Genomic DNA, 10,461 nt, shown 5'->3' on the forward strand with positions numbered 1-10,461 from the left:
GTCATCCATAAAAAGGGTTCACATATGAATTTCCTAATTACTTTTGTCTTTGCAGTAAGCTTTTGGTCATTGAAGAGTTTTCCATCAGTTCTGAACCTCATGTAGCAACTAAAGAGAATCAGTGTTAGCGTGCAGCCTTGTTTCATCCCAGTAGATATGGGGAATGGTTTAGAGAGGCCACCATCTGAGAGTACTTGAGCAGTTCTATCTTCATGGAATTGACATATGGTATTAACAAATTTGGTGGGGCAGCCAAATTTTTCTAGAATTTTCCAGAGGCTGATTCTGCTTACAGTGTTGAACCCTCCTGCCTCCCCATCCCTCCATGATTCTATTATGATCTTCATACCCAATTGTGCATACTAGCGGTTCCAGTGCTATGTTGAAGAGTAACAGGGATAGTGGGCAGCCCTGCCTTGTTCCTTTCTGTAATGAGACTGTTTCTAAGTATTGGTGATCACCCAGGAGGGGGATCTGGTGTCGAGCAGTTTAATCCCAGTTGATAAAGTGATCACTGAATCCCATTCCCTTAAGGACCCTAAAGAGAGAATCTTATGCAACTTTATTGTTTTATAGTTTCTTAAAAATTCTCGAGTTTGTCATTGACGAAAGCCACAAAGGCTACATCGGTGAGAAGCAGGGTGTTAAGTCTGCACACATGTCCAGGAGTGCTCTGGCAGCTCCCCACTGCTGGCGCCTTTCACCAATGAAGCCTTTCCCTGCTGCAGGGAGCTGCCAGAGCCTTTCCCTGCTGCTTCCGCCTGCCAGAGCCTTTCACATCGGCTTGTATTTACACACTGCACTGCGGACACAGCCTGCTTTTCACTGCAGTGTGTTGCTACGCATACCCTACACACCACTGCCACTGTGGACAAGACCTATAAAAGTATACCTCATTTTTTTTAAATATTAAGATAGGAAAGACTGTAAAAAGTTGACAAAGTATGAAACTTCATGACATTTTTCCTGTCAGATTCATTTCATTCTTTACTATGCTAATCATATTTTGAAACAGCAGTTTCTTGTTTCTGTTGGAGCCACCTACATCAATAACAGAATTTGTCAGCAAAGAGAACAGACTGTCTTGAAATATTGTTTCTATGCTAAGCAAAAAGAGAGTTAAGGTACAAATTTTTAATCCAAAATGGTCTCATCTATTTAATTAAAAACAAAGGTATATGAAAAATTTTAACTAATAACACTTTGTTTAAACATCTATAGATGATAAAAAGATGTATCTGTTCTATAAACTGCAAAAGATTTGAAATTGGTTTTCTCCCATAGAAGAATATGTCTCCGCAAATTGTCTTCAAAAGTACATTCATTAGAAATCTCAGTGATAACTATAATTTCAGTTATTCATATTACAACTATAAAGTATAAATTCTGTCCAGATAAAGGATACAATATAGAACACTTTTTAAAATAATTATTGGAAGAGGAGACTAGGTAGTGCTACAGAGCTGTCTGGATGAAGGAAAGTTGAGTTCCTCATACCTTCTGGCAATCACATCCTATCCACCCTTCCTAAAGTCTCCCCAACCTAAATAAAGGACCTCCTAGAAGAAAAAGGCTTAACAACATCTGGGGAGAATTATTTTGCCTCCCCCCCGAGCCCTGATTTTGATGAAAAACTACCTGTTCTGAGCCCCCCAATTCAAGATGCCAGTGCCCACAGAGACCAGTATCAGCTTGTGGGGCTAATCAAACTCATGGCTGGTGATGTGACAGAAATTAAAAACAACATAGCCACTTGCAAACTTCTGTATCCATCATACCATACCTTGCCCCTTTTCTGGATGCAAGAATATATAATACAATCCAGAGATCAGAGTACTGAATTTGTGTAATTTTAAGAAGAGATGTGTCAGTTTTAGGAGGTAGTTCTTTTGAGACCCTCTTGAAGTTTAGCAGTTTGGCTTCTCCATGCCTTTCTAAATTGTATATTTTTAGTAAGATTAAATGCATAAACAATCTACACCAGTGATACTTAGACCTTAGTGGTTCAGGAGCCAAATTAGCGTTCAGTATTACCCAAAAGAGCCACAATAGTGTGAATTCATTGTTTCATTATATATATTTCTCACAACAAATTAATTATCAACTTGAACTGTTATTAACTTAATTGGTTAATAACATAGTAAAAGCATCCTGATTGGTTAATAACTTAGACTGGTTAATAATTAAATCACACAGTGTTTTAATATATGTCCTGTAAAGAGCCGCAGGAGACGCATTAAAGAGCCACTTGCGGCTCATGAGCCTCAGTGTGACTATCACTGGTCCTCACTTGCCTTTTAGATAGAAATGCAAGAGGAATGTTATGACTGTGGCTTGAACATCTGCAGTTAGAAATTCAAGCCATACAAAAATGTACAAGCAATTAGGCTAGCAATCCGAGAAAAAAAAATCTATGGGCTTTCAACTGAGGAGCCCAACTCCTCAGTTACAGTTAATTTAACCTCACAGCATTCCTTCAAGGTAGGAATTATACTTACCCTGACTTTACAGTGGGGAAAACTGATCTAAAGAGAGGTTAAATGGCTGGAGAAGACCTAGGAACTCCTGATGTCCTGTTCTCTGCTACAACCATTGTACAACATTTTGTCTTCTGTACTACTGTGCTGTGGGTCAGATTTTAACATTGAGTCCATCTCAGTCTGAGGCCAAAAAGGATCTGGGATATTGGGGAGACAGCATGCTCAGTGCTTGGGGAGAAAACACCAATTCACATTTTCTAGTGATTCCTGTGGCTGAACCAGGCGAGATTTTGATGGACTCTGGAGCCCCATATCCAGTCCTCCTTGTCAAGAAAGATAATTGGCCCAAAACAAGGTCATAAGCACTTGAGGAGTAGCTAAGGAGAGGGGATGAATGCACACACATCTCCACTTACCAGAATAGCATTTAACACCATTCACTGAAAGGAATGCAAACATGTAGGCGGATATGACGTATAACATCTTCTAAGTTCTGTGCGCAAGCTGCTTTGTGTGTAGGCCAAAAGCACATACAATATGGACATCATTTCCTTTCTCTAACACTGAAAGCCCATTGCATTTCAGATTGCAGAATGTACTCTCCTAGGGAACAAGAGGTATAAGATTACCTTTTGAATACATATCGCCCACATACAATGAACTCAGGATGTAAATGGTGATTTTGCATTTAGCAGAACCTGCTGCTGCCAGCTTGTCCCGTATTATAAAAATGTTTAAAACAAATGCCAAATTTAATCTACAAACAAATAGTCATATTGGGTGAAATTGATTCTTGTGCAGAGGTTAAGGCCAAGGTCTTTACAGCACATAAATTCCACTTTGTGCCTCAAAGTGTGACATTAGCTGCTTCATAGAACTTGTGCTGGCCCTCTTTCCAAAGGTGAATTTCACCCATTAAGGATAAATCTGCAAAAAAACCCAAACCCACAGGGTTGAGAGTAATACTATAAGACTCAACTTCAGCAGTCTTAGTTGGTCAGTATAACATCATGTGGGTTTTTAAATAGAGCTTTAGGTGTGTTTTCTTCATATGATTCATTGTTTAAATGGTTAGTTAAGTGTATCACGTCATTGTTAATTTTAGATCTGTATTGATAAAGCCTTTTTTGAGCCTGAAAATGATGTAAATTAATGATGCAATGTAACATTTACATTAACAAAAATGTATAAAAATCTTAGTTGTGTCTGTACAAATATATTGTCCCTGACCAGTTCCTGTGACTAAAATAAGATCAATCTACTACATTTTCAGTTTGTTTTTAAGCCTTGAATTTTATTTTCCTTGCCTGACAGTCTATCACTGATCTGGAAGGGTTTTTCTTCAAAGAGCATAAAAGCTTTCTTTTGCCAACCTTGCTGCTATGTACTTGACCTTATAAATTAAGTTCTTAACAATTTGGTTTATACTGTGTGTCTTTTTTAATATTATACTTATAGTTTTAAAACCAAACACATTTCCTTAAGAGTTATTCCAGGAGATGTTCACTGTGTAATTTTCCTTTAGGATGTGTGGTTGCTCACTGGCTCTTTGGCATGGAAAAAGGATACTGTGTTGGTTTTGTCTCAAGGAATGTAAACTGTTTGTACTTGTGGCCAAAAGACCTTAGTTACAAAACAAAGGTTTTATCACCCATCCTGTATTCTTTCTATCCTTAACATTTCTTTACTAAATGCCTTCAACTTGAACTGTGTGATAATACATATGTTTGGTACACATGGTTTGTTTATGCCGAACTGCATTAGCCAGTCTCATGTTCTTGGAGTGCTTGAAGTAGTTTCACTAATCTGTCAGTATAGTATGTACTTTTGGATAAATATAGACATGCAGCCACTCTGCAAGTTGTAGGTCATCATCATATGCTGAAGCTAAAAATTACCCCTTTGGCTATGGAAAGCCTGATCCGATCGGGAGGCCTGCTCGAACTTCAGCACTTGCCTATTTAAAAAAAAAACCAAAAAACCTAAATGAAATGCCTGCCTTGATGTCGAAGAAAGACATATAGTGAAAGTGTGAAACAGGATCATGAAACAAGTAATTTCTTTCTCCATTTTAGTAAGAAAACAGTTTTGAGAATTGGAACTTCTGTTATTTTCAGGCTCATGGATATTACAGTAGCCTGTTGGAGAAGATTCAGTGTGGTCAGTTTTATAAAGGAGCTTGGTAGGTATAAAAACATTGTGACTTTGTGTTTTAGTGTGTCTCATTAGCCTGTATGGTGTTAGATTCAAAATTTGGCACTCTTAAGTTAAAGAAAATAGTGTATTCTTTTTCCTGTTAAATATAATGAGAAGTCACTAACAGTGTTTTGCTAAAATTGTACCCACTGTGTTGCAAGTTTTTAACTTGCACATATTAGACTGATTTTTCTGTTGTTTTGCTTGATCTTTGAGTTTGAAGAAAAGTTTCTGTAATATAATGTACAAGAAGTACTGAGGAAATGGCATAATTTAGTTTTTTACTCCTCACTTTTCATCAGCTTACTGCATACGTATGTTTAAAAGCTACTGTACTTTCTTAGAATTCTTACTATAGTAATTGTTCATCACATCAGAAAAGCAAATTATTTACAACATGAAAAGAATTAACAGTGATTTAACATACATTTCAATGCAGTTTTCCAGTTTTCAGTAATGGCATAGGGTCAAAAGGATATGTGGATATTTCATTGCAATGTCCATAATATATCTTTCTCACATTTAAAGAAAATGCTATGCTGTTATAACCTGGTCTAAGTGAAAGTGTTAGAAAGGGAAGGATTAATGTTTCTGGGTACGATTGGTTTGCAGGTATGATAGAATTTAAGCAATAACTCAAGGTACCAAGCAAAACTGGTTGCTTAATGGGGGTGGTTCTCTACGAAATTGCACTTGAAATGTTGGAGATATTTTTGGGATGATCTGATAAGGGTGCTATCTTGTTCAGAGGCAGGTGTTTTGTGTGTGCGCATGTGCATGTGAAAAATAAAACCCCAAAAAACCTATGTTAAACATTAAGTTTGCAAAGTCAAGCACTCAAAAGTTAGGAAATGCCAAAATTAAGGTTGCCCCTGCAACCTATAAGCAGCCCCCCAGTGTTTATGCATTTTGATACAATCTAAAGTTATGTGATCACATACTATTTTTCCCACAGGACTATACACCAGGCAGTGCATAGGATGGATGGTGCTCACTGAATGCTAATTAAACATTTTTTTTTATCCTCGTCATTTATTGTGTGTCCCTTTGCATTGTTTACTGCATACCATCCAAATCCTGTACCTAGTACCAAATTAATTTCCCATAGGATTTTCTATGATGCTGTCATCATAGTATCTTAGTAGGATAGTATGTGGCCATATAATTAATGACTATATCATCATGCATAAGCGCAAGGGAATCACATTATTGTTACACCGGTACCTTAATTCTGGCATTTCTTAAATGTTGAGTGCTTGGCTTTACAAACTTTATATTCTGTTAATCTAGTTTTTTGTAAGTAAGACAGTTTTTTCTTTGTATATATAGATACTTCAAAACTTACTACATAGTGTAGAGGGTGCAAATGTCTTTCAGTTTTTCTTACAAATCAGAAGACAAAATTTTTAAAACTGGATGTTTGCATTTATTCAGCACTTTTGAAAATTAGCCCTCCTTAATTTAGGAACCTAAATATATTTTTAAGATGCTAACATGCAAACAGCTTTGAAAATTATGAACATAGTAATTAGTAGTAAAAAGTTCTTGCTCCATTTTGTCTGTCCTTCTGCAAATGGAAAACTTGTCCCTACAATATATTCTTAAAGTGTGGTTCTGCAGTGAAAAGTAACTGTGCAAATCCGCTCCCTTGAGTAAACGGTATGGTCTGTTGACTGTAGTGACAAATGTAAGTTCTCTCTTATTTTACTGAGATCAGCATTACAGAGCCAACTTTATGGATTCCATTCTGGTTCACAGATCAGCAGCAGAGTTGCCAATGAAGTTCCAATTGTTGGGTCACTCTTTTTACTCTTTTACTATGCAAATATTTGACACAATATGCCACACATTAGAACATAAGAATGGCCATACTGGGTCAGACCAAAGGTTCATCTAGCCCAGTATCCTGTCTACCGACAGTGGCCAATGCCAGGTGTCCCAGAGGGAGTGAACCTAACAGGTAATGATCTAGTGATCTCTCTCCTGCCATCCATCTCCACCTTTTGACAAACAGAGGCTAGGGACACCATTCCTTACCTATCCTGGCTAATAGCCATTAATGCACTTAACCTCCATGAATTTATCCAGTTCTCTTTTAAACCCTATTATAGTCCTAGCCTTCACAACCTCCTCAGGCAAGGAGTTCCACAGGTTGACTGTGCACTGTGTGAAGAAGAACTTCCTTTTATTTGTTTTTTTAACCTGCTACCCATTAATTTCATTTGGTGGCCCCTAGTTCTTATATTATGGGAACAAGTAAACAACTTTTCCTTATTCACTTTCTCCACACCACTCATGATTTTATATATCTCTATCATATCCCCCCTTAGTCTCCTCTTTTCCAAGCTGAAAAGTCCTAGCCTCTTTAATCTCTCCTCATATGGGATCTGTTCCAAACCCCTAATCATTTTAGTTGCCCTTTTCTGAACCTTTTCTAATGCCAGTATATCTTTTTTGAGATGAGGGGACCACATCTGTATGCAGTATTCAATATGTGGGCGTACCATGGGTTTATATAAGGGCAATAAGATGTTCTCCGTCTAATTCTCTATCCCTTTTTAATGATTCCTAACATCCCGTTTGCTTTTTTGACTGCCGCTGCACGTCTTCAGAGAACTATCCACGATGACTCCAAGATCTTTCTCCTGATTAGTTGTAGCTAAATTAGCCCCCATCATATTGTATGTATAGTTAGGGTTATTTTTTCCAATGTGCATTACTTTACATTTATCCACATTAAATTTCATTTGTCATTTTGTTGCCCAATCACTTAGTTTTGTGAGATCTTTTTGAAGTTCTTCACAGTCTGCTTTGGTCTTAACTATCTTGAGCAGTTGAGTATCATCTGCAAACTTTGCCACCTCACTGTTTACCCTTTTCTCCAGATCATTTATGAATAAGTTGAATAGGATTGGTCCTAGGACTGACCCTTGGGGAACACCACTAGTTCCCCCCTCCATTCTGAAAATTTACTATTTATTCCTACCCTTAGTTCCCTGTCTTTTAACCAGTTCTCAATCCATGAAAGGATGTTCCCTCTTATCCTATGACAACTTAATTTACGTAAGAGCCTTTCGTGAGAGACCTTGTCAAAGGCTTTCCGGAAATCGAAGTACACTATGTCCACTGGATCCCCCTTGTCCACATGTTTGCTGACCCCTTCAAAGAACTCTAACAGATTAGTAAGACACGATCTCCCTTTACAGAAACCATGTTGACTTTTGCACAATCATTTATGTTCTATGTGTCTGACAATTTTATTCTTTACTATTGTCTCAACTAATTTGCCCGGTACTGACGTTAGACTTACCGGTCTGTAATTGCCAGGATCACCTCTAGAGCCCTTCTTAAATATTGGTGTTACATTAGCTATCTTCCAGTCATTAGATACAGTATCTGATTTAAAGGACAGGTTACGAACTATAGTTAATAGTTCTGCAATTTCACATTTGAGTTCTTTCAGAACTCTTGGGTGAATGCCATCTGATCCCAGTGACTTGTTACTGTGAAGTTTCTCAATTAATTCCAAAATCTCCTCTAGTGACACTTCAATCTGTGACAATTCCTCAGATTTGTCACCTACAAAAGACGGCTCAGGTTTGGGAATCTCCCTAACATCCTCAGCCGTGAAGACTGAAGCAAAGAATTAATTTAGTTTCTCTGTGATGACTTTATCATCTTTAAATGCTCCTTTTGTATCTCAATCATCCAGGGGCCCCACTGGTTGTTTAGCAGGCTTCCTGCTTCTGATGTACTTAAAAACATTTTGTTATTACCATTTGAGTTTTTGGCTAGCTGTTCTTCAAGCTCCTTTTTGGCATTTCTTGTTACATTTTTACATTTAATTTGGCAGTGTTTATGCTCCTTTCTATTTACCTCACTAGGATTTGACTTCCACTTTTTAAAAGATGCCTTTTTATCTCTCACTGCTTCTTTTACCTGGTTGTTAAGCTACGGCGGCTCTTTTTTAGCTCTTTTACTGTGTTTTTTAATTTGGGGTATACGTTTAAGTTGAGCCTCTATTATGGTGTCTTTGAAGTGACCATGCAGCTTGCAGGGATTTCACTCTAGTCATTGTACCTTTTAATTTCTGTTTAACTAACCTCCTCATTTTTGCATAGTTCCTCTTTCTGAAATTAAATGCCCACAGTGTTGGGCTGTTGAGGTGTTCTTTCTACCACAGGAATGTTAAATGTTATTATATTATGGTCACTATTTCCAAGTGGTCCTGTTCTAGTTACCTCTTGGACCAGATCCTGCGCTCCACTCAGGACTAGATTGAAAGTTGCCTCTCCCCTTTGTGGGTTCCTGTACCAGCTGCTCCAAGAAGCAGTCATGTAAAGTATCGAGAAATTTTGTCTCTGCATTTCGTCCTGAGGTGACATGTACCCAGTTAATATGGGGATAATTGAAATCCCCCACTATTATTGAGTATTTTATTTTGATAGCCTCTCTAATCTCCCTTAGCATTTCATCGTCACTGTCACTGTCCTTATCAGGTGGTCGATAATAGATCCCTACTGATATATTCTTATTAGAGCATGGAATTACTATCCATAGAGATTCTATGGAACATGTGGATTCATTTAAGATTTTTATTTCATTTGATTCTACATTTTCTTTCACATATAGTGCCACTCCCCTGGCCCTCGCAAGACATGTTCTGTCCTTCCGATATATTTTGTACCCCAGAATGATTGTGTCCCATTGATTGTCCTCACTCCACCAGGTTTCTGTGATGCCTGTTATATCAATATCCTCCTTTAAGATGGGGCACTCTAGTTCACCCATCTTATTATTTAGGCTTCTAGCATTTGTGTACAAGCACTTTAAAAACTTGTCACTGTTTATTTGTCTGCCCTTTTCTGATGTGCCAGATTCTTTATGTGAATGTTTCTCGTCTGATCTGGCCCATACTTTATCCTCTTTCATCCCCTCCTCCTGACTAAAACCTAGAGAATCTCTATCAATAGACTCTCCTCTAAGAGAAGTCTCTGTCCGATCCACGTGCGCCTCTGCAGCAATCGGCTTTCCCCCATCTCTTAGTTTAAAAACTGCTCTGCAACTTTTTTAATGTTAAGTGTCAACAGATGCAACAAAAGCAGAAATTGCATACAATAGTTGCACCGGTATAAATTAGGATAGAATTTGAGTTGTCAAATCTTCTTAATGGTGGTTATGTTGCTTTTCAGACCTGAGACTGAATAGTGAACCTGGCAGTTAGAAAATGATTGTTTTGCTTGTAAACTAAACAAGTTTAGTGTCAGAAATTGCCACAATAAACCTGGAACCCCAATGCTATTTTACATAATCTCTTTGCAGAAAAGTGTTTCATCCATTGCTAAAGGACTTAAGTGACAGAGGTTCTATACGTATCTTGGGAGACACTTCCATCATCTAATAGATTTGATATTGAAAATAAATTTTCCCTTTTTCAGTTGCACCCCATTATTCCTCATAATACCATCCTAAATGATGATGGGAGTGGAATTTGTAGTTACACTCTTCACTCATTGCTCTCTTCTTCATACACTAGAAGTCTGTTGTTGTTTAGACTAGCTGAAGTTAGTGAGGCACTCCTGTTTTAGAAACAATTTTGTATCAAAAATGTAGAAGTGCTCTATTTATGATTTGTTATATGCACAATATCACATTCCCAGCATAGCTTAATTATCATTATTATGTTTTAACAGTCAATAATCAATGTAAGCTTTATGGAAAGTTAAGCTAGATGGAGAAAATAATTGGTGATAGCTGTACTAGAGCTGTATGTGATCTCATATCT

At 37.5% G+C, this 10,461-nt stretch overlaps 1 protein-coding gene across 11 annotated transcripts in view; it reads left to right on the forward strand.

Annotated features, from left to right (window-relative positions):
- The window catches only part of FRY (FRY microtubule binding protein), a 372,765-nt gene that overhangs the window by 129,283 nt on the left and 233,021 nt on the right, over positions 1-10,461 (forward strand). For 2 of the 11 annotated variants that reach the window (XM_073341342.2, XM_073341350.2), the window contains one exon: positions 4,598-4,662. The exons of the other annotated variants lie outside the window; for them this stretch is intronic. In XM_073341342.2, coding sequence (XP_073197443.1) covers positions 4,602-4,662 — 61 coding nt within the window. In that variant the 5' untranslated portion in view covers positions 4,598-4,601. The remainder of the gene's footprint in view (positions 1-4,597; positions 4,663-10,461) is intronic. 11 annotated transcript variants of the gene reach the window in all.

The sequence above is a fragment of the Lepidochelys kempii genome, chromosome 1 (assembly GCF_965140285.1).
Source record: "Lepidochelys kempii isolate rLepKem1 chromosome 1, rLepKem1.hap1, whole genome shotgun sequence".
Taxonomy (NCBI): domain Eukaryota; kingdom Metazoa; phylum Chordata; order Testudines; family Cheloniidae; genus Lepidochelys; species Lepidochelys kempii.